At 44.5% G+C, this 18158-nt stretch overlaps 1 protein-coding gene across 1 annotated transcript in view; it reads right to left on the bottom strand.

Moving 5' to 3' along the window:
• NTHL1 (nth like DNA glycosylase 1) overlaps positions 1-9194 on the bottom strand; it is a 30818-nt gene extending 21624 nt beyond the window's left edge. Inside the window, exons 1-2 of the mRNA XM_082260137.1 lie at positions 9095-9194; positions 4-227 (exon numbers count right to left, since the gene is read on the bottom strand). Coding sequence (XP_082116263.1) covers positions 4-227; positions 9095-9182 — 312 coding nt within the window. The 5' untranslated portion in view covers positions 9183-9194. The remainder of the gene's footprint in view (positions 1-3; positions 228-9094) is intronic.
• Between the last annotated feature and the right edge of the window lie 8964 nt (positions 9195-18158).

Genomic DNA, 18158 nt, shown 5'->3' with positions numbered 1-18158 from the left:
TACCTCTGGGGCAGCGTTCTGATCAAAACACTTCTCAGCCCCCATCTGATCCACTGGGGCGTCCCGTCTGCTCCTCATCTGCCGGATGTTCTCCAGGTGTTTCTGCCAGTTTTTCGGCTCCCACTTCAGCTTCTTCTCCACATCCTCTGCTGAGTCTTCGTATGCCACCTGCACCCTCTTCTGTACCACCCTGCTCCTTCCTCCAGAGGGGGGTGTGCCAGCCTCACCTGCCAAAACACAAACATTAGAAATTTGATTAACAGTTGCCACCACTATGGAGCCGAGCCCATATTCATTACACAGGTTCAGAGGCTAATTTAACGCACCAAGTAAATTTAATTACCACCTGAACTTCTTAAAGCCGGGTACACACGGGCCGAATGTCAGGAGGCATTTGCCGGTTTAAAAAAAAAAAAAAAAGGCCAAACATTAGGCCTGTGTGTATTTCGGTCTGGCCGACTTCTGTCAGATTTGCATGCTGGAGAACCAGCAGCCGACGGATTTCAGATCAGCGCTCTCAGCCAATGGCAGGGAGCGCTGATCGGAGGGGTCTGGTGGGGTGGGCCATCCCCCTGTCAGAACACAATGACTCAGCAGGGGAGAGATCGCTATACTAACTTTTCATAGTAAAGCGGCTCTCAACCAGGAAAAAAAAATGAATTTTTGTAAAATCTTACCTGTAAAATTCCTTTCTCTGAGTCCTCCGACAGTCGCCGCCGCCTCTAAGTCATCACTGTTGGGTATTGACTTCCGCTCCGCAGGAGCAGCTAGGCATAAAGACTTAGTCAAAAGAACAAAGGCATTTGCATATACACACACCCATGGGGGCTGTCCCACTGGTCAATACCCCCCTGCAGTCACTACTCCCAACTCAGTTTGGTAGCATATCAGTAGGTAATAAGAACACAACCCCAAAAGAGGGGCGGGGGCGGCGACTGTCGGAGGACTCAGAAAGGAATTTTACAGGTAAGATTTTACAAAAATTCCGTTTTCTCTTACGTCCTCCGACAGTCGCCGCCTCCTCTAAGTCATCACTATTGGGATGTCCCAAAGCAGTATAGACATGAGGGGTGGGAGACGCAACCGTAGAAAAGGCAACGCAGTACCCACATCAGAGAAAGGAACCTTACATGAACAGCAAGAGAACCTGCTGGGCAACAGAAAAAGCTCAACAGGAGCAACAATCCAGGAAAGCAAACACCAACAGCCAGGGACCCACAAAAAACAAGGGTCCTTCATGGCACTGCCGCACTGAGAACTTTGCGGCCAAAGGAGGCATCAGCTGATGCCAGAGCATCTACTTTGTAGAATTTAGAAAAAAGGTGTGCACTGACGACCAAGTCGCAGCCTTGCACACCTGGGCTACCGAGGCCCGATGCCAATAGGCACAGGATGCACTCACAGATCTGGTAGAGTGCGCCTTAACAGGGAAGGGCGGAACCCGTTCCTTCAAAGCATAAGCCTGCTCAATGGTCTGCCTGATCCATTTGGCAATAGTCGCTGCAGACGCAGCCATGCCCTTCCGAGGTCCCTCAGGAAGGACAAAGAGGGAATCCGTCTTCCGAAAGGATTCCGTAGACGACAGGTAAAACCTGACATTTTCAAAGAAAATCAAATAAAAGATTAGATAGGCTGAGACTGTAGCCTCAGCACAGGGAATCCTAACTACTCCTGACGCTAGGCAGAAAGAAACTGAGTTGGGAGTGGTCACTGCAGGGGGGTATTGACCAGATGAGACAGCCCCCATGGGTGTGCATATGCAAATGCCTTTGTTCTTTTGACTAAGTCTATATGCCTAGCTACTCCTGCGGAGCGGAAGTCAATACCCAACAGTGATGACTTAGAGGTGGCGGCGACTGTCGGAGGACGTAAGAGAAATTAATATTGTGTACCAGGCTTAAGGTTCGCCCTATAGCAGTTTACAGCTACAGGGCAGCACCTCTGCGCCGGATCATGTATATGTGAGCTGGCTCTTCTGGCTAGTGGGTGCGAACGCGTGCTGCTGCCAGCTCGCTTCTGCTGTGATTATACACAGCGGGAGCGGATTCGCAGGTTCTGTGGACTCGATGTCCGCCGACACCCGCTGATTCTTCGGTACAGAGGCAGAATGGCGGTCTGTCCATGTAAACAAGGGAAATCGCTGTTCTGTCAGTAGGGAAGGCATGGATACTGTGTTCCTGCAAAGCACAGACATGGATCTGGGCCTTTCCTTAGTGAAAGCCCCTCCCACACTACACTGAAACAGCTTTGATCACCCCTATTAACCCATTCCCGGCCAGTGTCATTAGTACAGTGACAGTGCATATTTTAAGCCCTGATCACTGTATTAGTACAGTGATCAAAATACATAAGGACCCGATTTGCCCACCTGGGAGGCCTATAGTTAGCGGCATTGATTCCGTTACCTCCCGGGTGGGCAAATATATTGATCATTTCTTGCAGCCTGTTGTGGTGAAAATGCCCTCGTATTTACGAGATTCTATGCAGGTGATCAACGAGCTTAGTAATATCACCTGGCAGGATAATTACATATTGGTTACAGCGGACGTTTCGTCACTGTATACCATAATATCACACCAACATGGCAGAGAGTGTCACATTTTTTGAGGCTTGAAAGTCTTCTGAGTTTCCAGAGGGATTATATCATCTCCCTTCTGGACTATGCAATGTCTCGGAACTATTTTTGGTTCAATGGTACTTATTATCTGCAGAACAGGGGGGTGGCCATGGGCGCGAAATTCGCGCCCAGCATGGCCAACCTGTTCATGGCCAAATGGGAAGAGGATATGTCTGGGGTGTGCCTAGGCCGGAGCTTGTACTCTGGCGTAGGTACATCGACGACATCCTCTTCCTATGGGATGGTACGGGGGAATCCTTGAGTCAATTCATGGAAACCCTCAATAACAACCATAGAGGCATTAGCCTGACCTATGAATCAAGTAACAGGGAGATTCACTTCCTGGATTTAAAAATCCGAATTGAGGATGGTCAGATTGTGACCTCAACTTTTTTTAAGCCGACTGACAGGAACGGATTCATAGACACCACGAGTTGTCATCATAAGGCGTGGTTGGAGTCTGTTCCTGTCAGTCAGTTTCTGCGTTTGAAGTGGAATTGTTCACACCAGGAAGACTTTTTGCAGGAAGCCTCCATTTTGAAGGAAAGATTTCAAGAGAAGGGGTATGATGAAGCTCTTCTAAATCAGGCCTTGGTTAAGGCTGATTCTAGGGCTAGGGGGGATCTCCTACAGCCGAAACAGAAAGATTCACAACATTCTTTTGATTTTGCCTTCTTTTCTTCATATTCAACCCAACATTTTTCCGTAAAGAACATTCTACGGCGCCATTGGCATATTTTGAGAAACGATACGGTGTTGGGTCCCCTTTTACCTCCACAACCTCAGGTTATTTATAGGGGTGTTCCTCCCTTAAGGCTACAGATTGCTCCCAATATTAGGGATCCTCCTAAAAAAGTCTTGTCTTTTCAACAAGTGGGAGGCTTTTATAGGTGCAGGAGGTGCGCCATCTGCAAGCTGAATGTGGAGAAAAAGAGACGTGTGGACACTTTTAAGTCCGGGTCCACTGGTCAGGATTTTATTATTAAACCATTTATATCCTGCACTACAAGGTATGTGGTTTACCTGGTGAGGTGTCCATGCGGCCTTGACTATGTTGGCCGCACTATCCGGGAGCTTCATGTGAGGCTCAAGGAGCATGTGGCCAACATAGTCAAGGCCTTCCCCAAACATAGCCTCTCTAGGCATTATGATGAGTGTCATCACAGAGACCCCAGTGGAACCCTGTTTTTGGGCATAGACAGGTTCTCGGGACACTGGAGGGGGAGCAATTTAACGAGAGGAGTATCAAAGCTCGAAACGAGCTGGATTTATAGGCTTAAGTCTTATACCCCCCTGGGTCTCAATATTGAATGGGATTTAAATGCCCATATCAATAATTCTTAGTTTGGGTTCTCTTTTCCTGCTGTGCAATATGTGACATTTTTATGCTGATGTTTTTTAAACAAATTTTAAAATTGTGGTCTTTTATTTTTGATATGTATTGTATGTATGTCTTTTATATTATTATGTACATATCTTTGTGATTATTTGCTATTGTTTAATGGGGCCTCCTTGTTCCTGGGATGTCCTTGACGATGAACACCGGTAGATGGCGCTGTCTCCCCCGGGCCGCGGCCTTTTACCTTATGGTGGGCATATATATATTTTTTCCCGAGTATCTATTATTTGCCCCATCCTGGTTTATCCTGGGTTTAGGGCATTATTCATATGGGGGGAGATTGAGCTAATGATTGTTTAATTAGAATATGGGATGAGTCTGGATTTACTTCTCCTTTTTCTTTCCCGATATTGCTCTCTCTCCTTCCCTTCCTTCCGGTTTATGTGGTGGTTTCGCACTGTGGATCGCATACCAGATTTCCGGCCACTGATCATTTCCGGCAGGCGGGTTCTCCTCCGCAGCTATAGAAGGCACCAGCGCACCTTGAAGCCACACCCCTTGACGACGTCTATTACGACGAAACGTACGTCGGGTGGCATGCTTGGTGACGCGTGTCGCAGCGTGGAGGAGACAGAGCGGCCATCATTCCGGTGGTCTATGCTCAAGACGCCCAGGAACATCGGGGAGGTCTCTGCAAATCTTTATGGATGCGAGATGTCTTCTTCTTTCCTGTAAGTAGGGATGTAACGATATTGACGATATCGCATCGTCGTGGTCGTCTCGATATCGTCGTGGTTGGGTTACAATATTAAAAGGACAGGTGTCCGTCAAAAAGCAAGAGGAATAAACACAGTCCCGCGGAACAAATCATTGTTAACTACATAGACCAGAGTTTAAGGATTTTTTTTACTGTTTTTTTTTTTTTTTTCTTGCAATGTAGATATTTTGATCTTTCTGATGAAAAACGTGAACATAAGCTAAATGATAGGTCAGTGTTTTTTTTAAAGGCTTTTTGACTGACTATTTTATTTAAGTTTAAGTTATGTTCCTAAATACCAGTTTTAAAAGGCTGCCTTTATTTGCCTTGCACATTTAAACCGGACTTAACTTGATCTTTGTTTGCACTTAAAGGGAATTGCCTATTGTTTGTTTACAATTGTTCTAGCTGCTTCTTAAAGAGGTTGTAAACTCGTTTAAAACATTTTTTTTTTTTTTACAACCTGCAAGAGAAAGACATAATGAGCTAGTATGCATCGCATACTAGCTCATTATGAAATACTTACCTTAGAACGAGCCCCCGCCGTGCCGCTCTCTGTCGCCCGTCTTCCGGGATCGCGGCATCCGGTCATCTGATTGGCCGGAGCCGCGGTGACGTCACTCCCGCGCACGCGCGCGGGAGCCGACGGTCACGCCACGGGGCTCTGAAGGAACGGCACGATCAGCCGTTCCTTCAGAGCGCATGCGCCAGTGACGTCACTGGCTGCATTAAAGGTAAATATCTCCTAAACGGTACATGTTTAGGAGATATTTACAGTACCTATAGGTAAGCCTTATCATAGGCTTACCTATAGGTACAACTTCCTGAGGAGGGTTTACTTCCTCTTTAACTTGAACATTGCACAGAAGAATCAGTTATGCAACCAAATATTACTATACAGAATATTTGATGTTCCTGACTACAACTTGCACTTTAAAAGCACTATGTGATCAGTGTTTTATGTTGTCATGGATCCATAAATACAACAATAAATTGCCTGTTGACTGGCAAAAGCAGAATAAATGTCGGTATTTTTTCGCTATTATCATCACAAACACTATCATGAGCTATTTAACAATACGATGAGCTTTTCCACAATATCGCAATAAATATCGTACCGTGAGGTCAATATCGAAATTGTATCGTACCGTGAGATTTTGATATCGTTACATCCCTACCTGTAAGTGGCCAAATATATGAGTAGGAATAAAGTTTAAAAAGCAGTCTGCGCTATGTGATGTCCCTTTTTTCTTCCGCATACCACACCATCCTGTGAGCCTGTTAATTGGACAACATATTGGGAAGCCTTCTGTTGCTATACCTACCGTTTATGCGCATTTGATCTCTGTCATGGGGATCAACTACATCTGGTAAGGAGTAGTGGTGCTGGAGTGCTTTCTGGTGGTGGTTCTTCTACTTTGGAATTACTTCTCAAGTGTGGAGACAGATCTTTATGGACTGCTTTCTCATATATTTGGGACTGTACTATATAGGGTTTAGCGCCGCAGCTATTGTTTCTATTCCTTTTTAATCTGCCATATTCCAGATTAGTGTGGCTGCTTTATCCTCATGTTTTAAAGCGGAGTTCCACCCATTTTTAATAGGTTGGAATACATAGATCTATGTAATCCCCTTTAAAACGGCTTTTACCAATGGAAACTTTTTTTTTTTTTTTTGCTAGTAAATACCTTAATTTCGGCTTTATTCCTCCTCTCCTCACTTCCGGGTCCGATCGGCGATGACGTCATTCGGCGATTCGCAGTGTCTGCTGGGATGTATTCTATTCCAGAAATCTCGCAGTAGCTGAGCTGTAGTGAGCCGTGCCTGCCCCGCCTCCGCCCCGCCTCCTCTCATTAAGTTGTATTGTATGAATGTATTAAGGCCGTTCTCTGCCCCGCCTCCTCTCATTGGTTGTATTGTATGAATGTATTAAGGCCGTTCTCTGCCCCGCCTCCGCCCCGCCTCCGCTCATTAAGTTGTATTGTATGAATGTATTAAGGCCGTTCTCTGCCCCGCCTCCTCTCATTGGTTGTATTGTATGAATGTATTAAGGCCGTTCTCTGCCCCGCCTCCGCCCCCTCTCATTGGTTGTATTGTATGAATGTATTAAGGCCGTTCTCTGCCCCGCCTCCGCCCTGCCTCCTCTTATTAAGTTGTATTGTATTAATGTATTAAGGCCGTTCTCTGCCCCGTCTCCGCCCCGCCTCCTCTCATTGGTTGTATTGTATGAATGTATTAAGGCCGTTCTCTGCCCCGCCTCCTCTCATTGGTTGTATTGTATGAATGTATTAAGGCCGTTCTCTGCCCCGCCTCCGCCCTGCCTCCTCTTATTAAGTTGTATTGTATGAATGTATTAAGGCCTTTCTCTGCCCCGCCTCCGCCCCGCCTCCTCTCATTGGTTGTATTGTATGAATGTATTAAGGCCGTTCTCTGCCCCGCCTCCGCCCCGCCTCCTCTGCCCGCCTCCTCTCATTGAGTTGTATTCATACAATAAAACTCAAAGAGAGGAGGCGGGGCGGAGGCGGGGCAGAGAAGGCCTTAATACATTCATACAATACAACTCAAAGAGAGGAGGCGGGGCGGAGGCGGGGCAGAGAAGGCCTTAATACATTCATACAATACAACCAATGAGAGGAGGTGGGGCGGAGGCGGGGCAGAGAACGGCCTTAATACATTCATACAATACAACTTAATGAGAGGAGGCGGGGCGGAGGCGGAGCAGAGAATGGCCTTAATACATTCATACAATACAACTTAATGAGAGGAGGCGGGGCGGAGGCGGGGCAGGCACGGCTCACTACAGCTCAGCTACTGCGAGATTTCTGGAATAGAATACATCCCAGCAGACACTGCGAATCTCCGAATCACGTCATCGCCGATCGGACCCGGAAGTGAGGAGAGGAGGAATAAAGCAGAAATTAAGGTATTTACTAGCAAAAAAAAAAAAAAAAAAGTTTCCATTGGTAAAAGCCGTTTTAAAGGGGATTACATAGATCTAAAGTTCCAAAAATGGGTGGAACTCCACTTTAACATATCATTATGTTGTTTGTATACAATTTTTATATGCTTCCTTTAGCGCAGCAATAGTGTATGTTTTATCACTGTATTAGTGTCACTGGTCCCCACAAAGTGTCAGTCCGCCACAATATCGCAGTCCCACTATAAGTCGCTGATCGCTGCCATTACTAGTAGAAAAAAACAAAATACTCCATAGTTTGTAGACGCTATAACTTTTGTGCTTACCAATCAAAATACACTTATTGGGATTTCTATTACAAAAATATGTAGCAGAATACATATTGGCCTAAATTGATGAAGAAATTTGATGTTTTACATTTTTTTTATTGGATATGTTTTTTAGCAGAAAGTAAAAAATATATATATTTTTTTTTTTCCAAATTGACGGTCTATTTTTGTTTAAAGCGCAAAAAATAAAAAGCTCAGAGGTGATGAAATAACACCAAAAGAAAGCTCTGTTTATGGGAAAAAAGACATCATTGCTAATTGGGTACAGCGTCGCACGACCGTCCAATTGTCAGGTAAGGTAACACCGTGCCGTATTGCAAAAAAATGGCCTGGTCAGGAAGGGGGGTAAATCGTCGGGAGTTGAAGTGGTTAATCAGCTGCAGAAGCTGTGTAAATGGATGAGGTGGCAGCTTTATAAATACACATTGGGGGGAAATTTACTAAAACTGAATTGTGCAAAATCTGGTGCAGCTCTGCATGGCAGCCAATCAGCTTCCAGGTTCTATAAATAAAGTTTAAGCCCCCGTTTTCACTGAATGGAGCTTTGGAATTGTGCGACTTCACTTGAAATCACACAATTTCAAAGCCTTGTGTCAGTGCGAACTCAGGTGCGACTTGGCTGACATCTATGCGACTCCATGCACACATATCTATGAAAGTCGCACCTGAAAAACAGTGCAACAACTTTTTTTTTTTTATCAGTGTGGCACCGCAAAGTTGCACCGATTTGAACAGTTATATTGCCAACAATAGGGGGCGACATGGCATGCGATTTGGACCTGTCGGGGGCCAACTGAGCATGCTGAAGTTAGAAGCCAATTGGCTACCATGCCCAGATTTTGCACTCTCCAGTTATAGTAGGGCCCCTTTCACACTTGTGCAACCTAAAAGTCGCACGACTTGACACAATGGATCTCAAGTTGCATTGTCGCAGTAAAAGTCAGATTAAAGCAGTGCAGGGACTTCTCTGGAGTCGCACAGATATGAATAGAAATTACGGGGTAAGACTTGTCATGCAACATCGCAGTCTCAAGTCGCACAGGTGTGAAAGGGGCCAAAATCGACCACCAGGTGTCTATGGAAGTGACAGGTTCTCTTCCTTCACCAATCACCTTCCCTCAGTCCTCCATATTACCTCCATGCTTCTCTTCTCCGTCTCCTCTCCTCCTCCTGCTGCCCTCCAGCGCTCTTCTCCCACTTCTGGTCACCCTGGCAGAGCTCATCCCTCAGCAGCCTCACCACACATGGGCAAAATCAGCACCGCACTACAACTCCCAGCAGCCTCCACGGTCGCTTCCGGGATGGGGAACGTGATGGCAGCGGAGGGCGGGGCCCCGGGGTTGAAGGGGGCGGTACCCGCAGGCCTAGAAGCCGAGGGTTGAAGTTAGGTGAGTGGGCGCGTGCCAGTGACAGCTGAGGGGGAGAGAGTGCAGGTGAGTGAGAGACTTCTCTGTGCAATGACCATTACTACCATTGTGCTCCTCTCTATGGTACTGCAATACCTGACCACTGAGACCTCTGTATATACAATGTCTGCATTACTCACATATACTCTGCACTTCTTTACATGTATACACAGAGACTAGATATACTGTAGGTGTGTATATATATATATATATATATATATATATATATATATATATATATATATATATATATATATATATATATATATATATATACTGTAGGTGTGTGTGTATATATACTGGAGGTGTGTGTGTATATACTGTGTGTGTAGGTGTGTATATACTGTGTGTAGGTGTATATACTGTAGGTGTTGGTGTATATACTGTGTGTAGGTGTGTTTGTATATACTGTAGGGGTGTGTGTGTGTATATACTGTAGGTCTGTAGGTGTGTGTGTATACTGTGTGTAGATGTGTGTATATACTGTAGGGGTGTGTGTGTGTATATACTGTAGGTCTGTAGGTGTGTGTATATATACTGTAGGTGTGTGTGTGTGTATATATACTGTAGGTGTGTGTGTGTATATACTGTGTGTAAGTGTATATACTGTAGGTGTGTGTGTGTGTGTATATACTGTGTGTAGGTGTATATACTGTAGGGGTGTGTATATACTGTAGGGGTGTGTGTGTGTGTATATACTGTAGGGATGTGTATATACTGTAGGGGTGTGTGTGTGTGTGTGTGTATATATATATATATATATATATATATATATATACTGTAGGGGTGTGTGTGTGTGTGTATATATACTGTAGGGGTGTGTATATACTGTAGGGGTGTGTGTGTATATACTGTAGGTGTGTGTGTGTGTGTATATACTGTGTGTAGGTGTATATACTGTAGGGGGGTGTGTATATACTGTAGGGGTGTGTATATACTGTAGGGGTGTGTATATACTGTAGGGGTGTGTGTGTGTGTATATACTGTAGGGATGTGTATATACTGTAGGGGTGTGTGTGTGTGTGTGTGTGTGTATATATATATATATATATATATATATATATATATATATACTGTAGGGGTGTGTGTGTGTGTGTATATATACTGTAGGGGTGTGTATATACTGTAGGGGTGTGTGTGTATATACTGTAGGGGTGTGTATATACTGTAGGGGTGTGTGTGTGTATACTGTAGGGGTGTATATATACTGTAGGGGTGTATATATACTGTAGGGGTGTGTGTGTGTGTATACTGTAGGGGTGTATATATACTGTAGGGGTGTGTATATACTGTAGGGGTGTGTGTGTGTATACTGTAGGGGTGTGTATATACTGTAGGGGTGTGTATATACTGTAGGGGTGTGTGTGTGTATACTGTAGGGGTGTGTATATACTGTAGGGGTGTGTGTGTGTATACTGTAGGGGTGTGTATATACTGTAGGGGTGTGTGTGTGTGTGTGTGTGTTTTGGTGCCATGTAGTCTCCACTATGCAGTGTGTGGCTTTCTTTCTATCTGTGTATGACTATATAAAATATAAACACTATGATGGAGCTGTGGTAGGATAGCAGCAGGCTTCACTCACTATAGACCAGTGATGGTGAACCTTGGAAACCCAGATGTTTTGGAACTACATTTCCCATGATGCTCATGCACTCTGCAGTGTAGTTGAGCATTATGGATAATGAAGTTCCAAAACATCTGGGTGCCAAGGTTCTCCATCACTGCTATAGACTATTTGTAGATAACTACAGAGGAAGGTGTACCCCAGTGTGTCCCTCTCCTCCCTGTAAGGGGGATCTAGGTGGAGCTCAGAGATGGATCCGGTAGCCCTATAATGGCACCCAGGCAGATGTTTTCATCCAGGAAACAAGCCAATGTGTATTGGTAGGAATGGGGCGTTCATTCTGGAGTCTGCTCCTTTACATAATGTCTTCCATGGACCGCCTGATGCTCACTCAGTGTTTGCAATTGCTTCATTTGCAACATTGTTTCTAATGATCTGCATGTAATGCAGTTACAAAGCTGCAATAACATTTTACAGTATTTAGAAGAGTAGTATCGCCGGGCTAGAATAATAATCCCACTATGGCAGCTATAATGTATTATCTGCATTTTTAGATTCTTGTTTTATAGCCAAGATCATAGCAAGAATTACAGCAGATCTCCACTCAAACGTTACATTTGTTACCAGTCTAATATCTCCAATGTGTGTATACTGTATAGAGAAACATTTCTAAAGGCTTCTTACACACGATACTCCTAATGAGCATCTCCTTTTTTCAGCCGTAAATTTCAGGCGTATTTGTCTTATTGAAATGCGCACAGTTTTGCGCATTCGCATGCATTTTCACGCATATGCATTTGCGCAAATTCGGGTCTTTTTGCCCAAATGTATTCTCGTGTTCTTGTAAAATTCGCAAATTAGCATTTTTTCAGATCAACAGTATGTTCGGTGTGTTCATTTGTTTGCAATCGTGCGTATTGGGCGTAAATTACTGTCCAAAAATTCAGATTTTTCTATTTTGTTCCTACTGAAGAGTACACGGCGCTCATTTACGCACTTGTGTGCATAGGAACATTACAATGAATGGGTTGTATTTTAGCTAAAAAAAAAAAGCTGTAGTGAGCTTTTTTAACCACTTGCCGACCGCCGCACGCCGCGGTCAGCCCCTCACAGGCAGAGAGACGTAGGGATACGTCGCTAGCCTGTGAGGGTCTAGGGAGCGAGCGCACGCTGCCGGAGGCGCGCTCCCGCGTGGTCACGGATCCCCCCCCGCGTGTGACCAGCAGACCCGATGTCCGCCGGGCACTCGCGATCGTCGGGTGGAGAGGGAGACAGGCAGGCGGCTAATGTAAACAAGCCGCCTGTCAGTTCTCCCTGTGTAGGAATAGTGATCATACGGTTCTACTATGTAGGACCATTGATCACTGTTCCTACACCTCAAGCCACAGCCAATCACAGTTAGAATCACGCCCCTAGGGATACACATAACCCCTCCCTCTCAAAAGTTAACCCCTTCACTACCAGTGTAATTTTACAGTAACAGTGCATATGTATAGCACTGATTACTGTAGTAATGTCACTGGTAACCCCAAAAGTGTCAAAAATGTCAGTCAAGGGTCCGATCTGTCCGCTGCAATGTTGAAGTCCCGCAAAAAAGATCGCAGATCGCCGCCATTACGCGTTAACAAAAATGATAAAAAACCTTTCTCTTTGTTAGTAAACGCAATAACTTTTGCGCAAACCAATCAAAATACGCTTTTTGCTTTTTTTTTTTTTTTTTTTTTTTTTACCAAACATATATGGTAAAAAGAAAAATTGGCCCAAAATGTTAAATTTTGATTTTTACTTTTTTTGGGGGGGGGGGGGGGGATTTCATATAAAAAAATGTGACAAATATTGTTATTTTTACAAAATTTACGCTGTTTTTTTGTTTATAGCGCAAAAAGTAAAAATCGCACAGGTGATCAAATACCACCAAAAGAAAGCTCTGTTTGTGGAAAAAAAAGGACGTCAAATTCGTTTAAGTACAGCATCGCACGTCTGCTCAATTGTCCGTTAAAGTCACGCAGTGCCGAATCGCAAAATAGGCCCTGGTCAGGAAGGGGGTAAAATCTTCTGGGGCTTAAGTGGTTAAGCTGCAGTGTGCAAGAGGCCTAAAGGGTTGGGGTTTTTTTTTTTTTTTTTTTAAGTTGCCTCCATTCTCTCCTAGGTGAGAACGCCATTTGATGCGCCTCCTGGGATATTGATGCTGCATATCCTAGGAGGATTTACTATTCCTGTTTGTAGAAAAATATCCAGAGGAAGGCAGCACCAGATCTCACACATGTGCCCTATCCTTTTATAAATCATTATACACAGTGGATAAAATAAGTATTGAACACGTCACCATTTTTCTTGGTAAAAATATTTCTAACCTAAAATCTTCACTACATGTCGCTTACAACTCTATATGCAATCTATACATACAAATTACCCAAAACAATAAGGCCCCTTTCACACCAACAGTCCGTTCAGTTCATCAGTTCAGTCACGTCAAAATGACATCCACTACCAATGCAAAAACGGACTGTATGTGTGAAAGGGGCCTTAAAGTGATACTAAAAGCCAGTTCACACTGATCCGACTTGTCAGGCGACTTGGTTTCCTGACAAGTAGCTCCCAATGCTGTGCAATGGAACCGTTCTAATCAGAGCGACTCAAATCGCTCCGACTTAGAAAAAGGTTCCTGCACTATTTTTTGGCAAAGTCGGAGCGACTGGCATTGACTTCTATTGTGAGAAGTCGTTTGTAAGCTGCAATGAAGTTTCGCTGCACGGGCGACTTCAAAGTCGCCCCAAAGTCGGGGCGACTGAGTCGGATTAGTGTGAACCCGCTCTAAAATCCTTTTTTTTTTTTGGTTTTTTTCTTTTGGTAAAAATAACAAACGTATCTTTAAAATAAAATATATTTGAGAAAAACAATAACAAACGTGTAAGGCCCGTTTCACACTTAGGCTCCTTTTCAGACGGCCGCTCCGTGTGAAAGGTCCGCTGCGGGACTTTTTTTTTTTTCCACGGAGCGGATGACATTTCTGTCATCCGCTCCGTGTGCCCGCATATCATCCCATCCGTTTGCGGATGATATGCGGACATAATGTAAGTATATGGCACTGCGGATGTCAGCGGATGACACCGCTGACATCCGATTTTCCTTCCTTTCCGTTTTTTACACGGAAGGAAAAATAGGGTTCTGTTCCATTTGTAAAAACGGAACAGAACTGAAAGGAGGAAAATCGGGTGTCAGCGGATGGTATTCCGCTGACATCCGCAATGCCATTCACTTACATTATGTCCGCAAATCATCCGCAAACGGATGGGATGATTTGCGGACACACGGAGCGGCCGTGTGAAAGGAGCCTTACGGTCCGTTTTTCATCCAAACGTTGACAGATGAAAAACGGACATCAATGCATCTCTATGTAAAAATGGACGACAACGGATGATCATCCATTAACATCCGTTTTCATCCACTTCCGTCAATGTCAGTTTTTTGGAACGGAGGAATGCCCTATTTTTCATCCGTCAACAAAACGGATTGGACAAAAAAACGGACAAACGGTCCGTTTTTCATCTGTTTTTACATTGGTAGTGGATGGAAAAGAAACGGATGGAAAACGCATACATTTTGACGTGACTGAACTGATGAACTGAATGGACCGTATGTGTGAATGGGGCCTTACACTTAAAGAGGTTGTAAACCCACATTTTTTTTTTCACCCTGCAAGAGAAACACATAAATGCATCGCATACTAGCTCATTATGAAATACTTACCTCAGAACGAGCCCCCGCCGTGCCGCCCGCTTACTTCTATGACGGGCGACATGTCCAGTCGCCCGTCTTCCAGGATTGCGGCATCCGGCCATCTGATTGGCCGGAGCCGCGGTAATGTCACTCCCGCGCATGCGCGCGGGAGCCGACGGTCATGGCACAGGGCTCTGAAGGAATGGCACCAGCGGCCGTTCCTTCAGAGCGCATGCGCCAGTGATGTCACTGGCTGCATGTAAGGTAAATATCTCCTAAACGATGCATGTTTAGGAGATAGTTACAGTACCTATAGGTAAGTCTTATCATAGGCTAACCTATAGTTACATCTTCAAAATCCAATAAAAAAAATCTGATTTTTTTTTTTTTTTTTTTTTTTTTTATTTAACTCACATTTTTTTTTAATTTAAATTTGTTTGTTTTTTTGTTTTGTTTTTTGCATTAAAATCAGATTTTTTTTATTTTTATTATATTTTAATAAAATGCTTTTGGAGTAAAAATCTAGATAGTTTTCTATTTAAGGTACAGTAATAATTTCAGTTTATTCAGCATGAAATGGAGCTCAGTTATGAAGCATGAGGCTGCACGTTCTGCAGTGTTTACATTGTTGGTAAAGTCGTTCAATGAATCCATGCACTGCAGGCTAAGATAACATGCACTGCATCGATGCATTCACACAATTTCACAGTAACCATGAGATAAAACAAAGATCAGGTATATTCTTTTATTCCATTGTTTTGCAACTTACGTACACTACAAACTGTATGATTAAATCAGTTCTGATATCGCTTTTTTACTAACCAAAAGCTTATTCTATATAGGAAACCTTCATATTGTTTGCAAATACTAAAAGGTTTTAACAGCAAGAAGTCAAGCCTTTTTACTAGTGATTGTAAATGTTTAATAAAATTGATTTTAATCCAATCCAAACCGCCACACACCATGATGTTGCCACTTCAAAGCGTCAGTGTTGGTATGGGGGTGTTTTTGGGGGGGATGGGCAATGCCATTTAACCTCCAAACATGTTCTGTATTATGGCAACCAAAGTACTATTATGGTCTCCTCTGACCAGACTTTATTCTCCCATTATTTCTCAGGCTTGGCTAAATGTTGTGCAGCAAACTTTAAACAAGCTTCAACATTCTTTTTTCTTTAGCAATGAGAAAACAGCAATTCCCCTGATGTTGGGGACTTTAAAGGCACTTTGATCATAAAATTTAGAACTGGTAATTGTAAAAAATAAATATATTCACACATAACATAAAAAATATTACAAAACAGTGTATACATGGTATGAACAGCTACAAAAAGACCGACTGTGAGAGATGGCGATAAGACTAACATGCTCCGTCCGACGCGTTTGAGAGAATGAATCTGTCCTTCAGGGGTGCCGGATGGTGGCACTCTGGATGGTGGCATTATAGTGGCACGCTGGATGGTGGCATTGTAGTGGCACGCTGGATGGTGGCATTGTAGTGGCACGCTGGATGGTGGCATTGTAGTGGCACGCTGGATGGTGGCATTGTAGTGGCACGCTGGATGGTGGCATTGTAGTGGCACGCTGGATGGTGGCATTGTAGTGGCACGCTGGATGGTGGCATTGTAGTGGCACGCTGGATGGCGGCATTGTAGTGGCACGCTGGATGGCGGCATTGTAGTGGCACGCTGGATGGCGGCATTGTAGTGGCACGCTGGATGGTGGCATTATAGTGGCACGCTGGATGGTGGCATTATAGTGGCACGCTGGATGGTGGCATTATAGTGGCACGCTGGATGGTGGCATTATAGTGGCACGCTGGATGGTGGCATTATAGTGGCACGCTGGATGGTGGCACGATGGTGACACGCCGGATGGATGGTGGCACTGTGATGGCCACACTGGATGGATGGTGCTTTTAGATTGTAAGCTCTAACGAGCAGGGCCCTCTGATTCCTTTTGTTCCAAATTGTAGTGTAACTGTAATGTCTGCCCTCATTTTGTTAAGCGCTGCGCAAACTGTTGGCGCTATATAAATCCTGTATAATAATAATAATAATAATGGTGGCACTGTGATGGCCACACCGGATGGATGGTGGCACTGTGATGGCCACACCGGATGGATGGTGGCACTGTGATGGCCACACCGGATGGATGGTGGCACTGTGATGGCCCACACCGGATGGATGGTGGCCATGTGATGGGCCACACCGGATGGATGGTGGCCATGTGATGGGCCACACCGGATGGATGGTGGCCATGTGATGGGCCACACCGGATGGATGGTGGCCATGTGATGGGCCACACCGGATGGATGGTGGCCATGTGATGGGCCACACCGGGTGGATGGTGGCCATGTGATGGGCCACACCGGATGGATGGTGGCCATGTGATGGGCCACACCGGGTGGATGGTGGCCATGTGATGGGCCACACCGGGTGGATGGTGGCCATGTGATGGGCTACACCTGATGTAAGGGGGTACCTTGACCCATAACCACTGAATTATAGAGCAACTGAGCATGTACAAAGCAGGATGAGACAGTGTAACACTGGATTTTAAACCCTATAGACACCTATTTTTAATGTTTTACATAGCTGTACCTGCAAAAGGAGCCAGAACGAAGTGCTGTAGCAGGACTTCATTTTCTGACTAAAGTTCAACATTAAAGACATCTCATACCTTGAATCTCACCCAATCACATCAGCATATGTTAATACCAATATTCTAGAAATCTATAGCTTTAAAACCATATTAGTGTTTTTAATAATTGCCCTGTGTGTGGAATCTACGCGTTTCGTAATGTAGCTTCCTCCGGAGGCACCAAGGTGATTTTGTTCTAACCTATTTCGACAAGTTAAGTCACTGCAGTCTGAAAAACAGCCAGGGGCGTGCAATGCTTCGGCTAGTATCTCTCCCAGGAAAGTGGTGGGGCACCAGAGGAGACATCTAAACATATGGGTGATCATTCTGAGGCCAAAGATATCAAATACTTAATGAGTGTCAGCACATGCACCAAACTTCTGCACCAACTTTTAACAGTGGTGGTAGTGCATCTCCTCCTGGGATCGACTTGGTCAAGGATTTGAAACGTATTGCACACAAGGCCCAGAATTTTTCTTGGTATTTGCTGTCCTACCAACTGCCTAACTTTGTGCTGACAGTATTGTCTTTAATATATTGAAATCCTAGGTTCAGGTTCTTGCAGAAGCCCATTTATGTCTTTTTCGATTTGAGCCAGGCAGGGTTCAGAAATGGAGGTCCTTCTAGGTTTAGCATTCAGAGTATACATCTCCAGAACCCTAGACTTTTCACAGAATTACGTAGGTTTGGAGACCCTGGGTATAATGTTGGAATCATCTTGAGTGTGATTCGGCATGTCCTGGGCTGCTTTGTCATGTGAGTGCATTCCATTCACACTTCCCCTTTACGGAGGGAATCCTAAACAAGGGATCACGTCTGTTCTTTTAACCACTTGAGCGCCAGAAAATTTTACCCCCTTCCTGACCA

This window comes from Pelophylax lessonae (genome assembly GCF_965119305.1).
Source record: "Pelophylax lessonae genome assembly, chromosome: 6".
Classification (NCBI taxonomy): Eukaryota; Metazoa; Chordata; class Amphibia; order Anura; family Ranidae; genus Pelophylax; species Pelophylax lessonae.
Note: the sequence above shows the minus strand (reverse complement) of the source record. Positions and strands in the feature narration are given on the sequence as shown.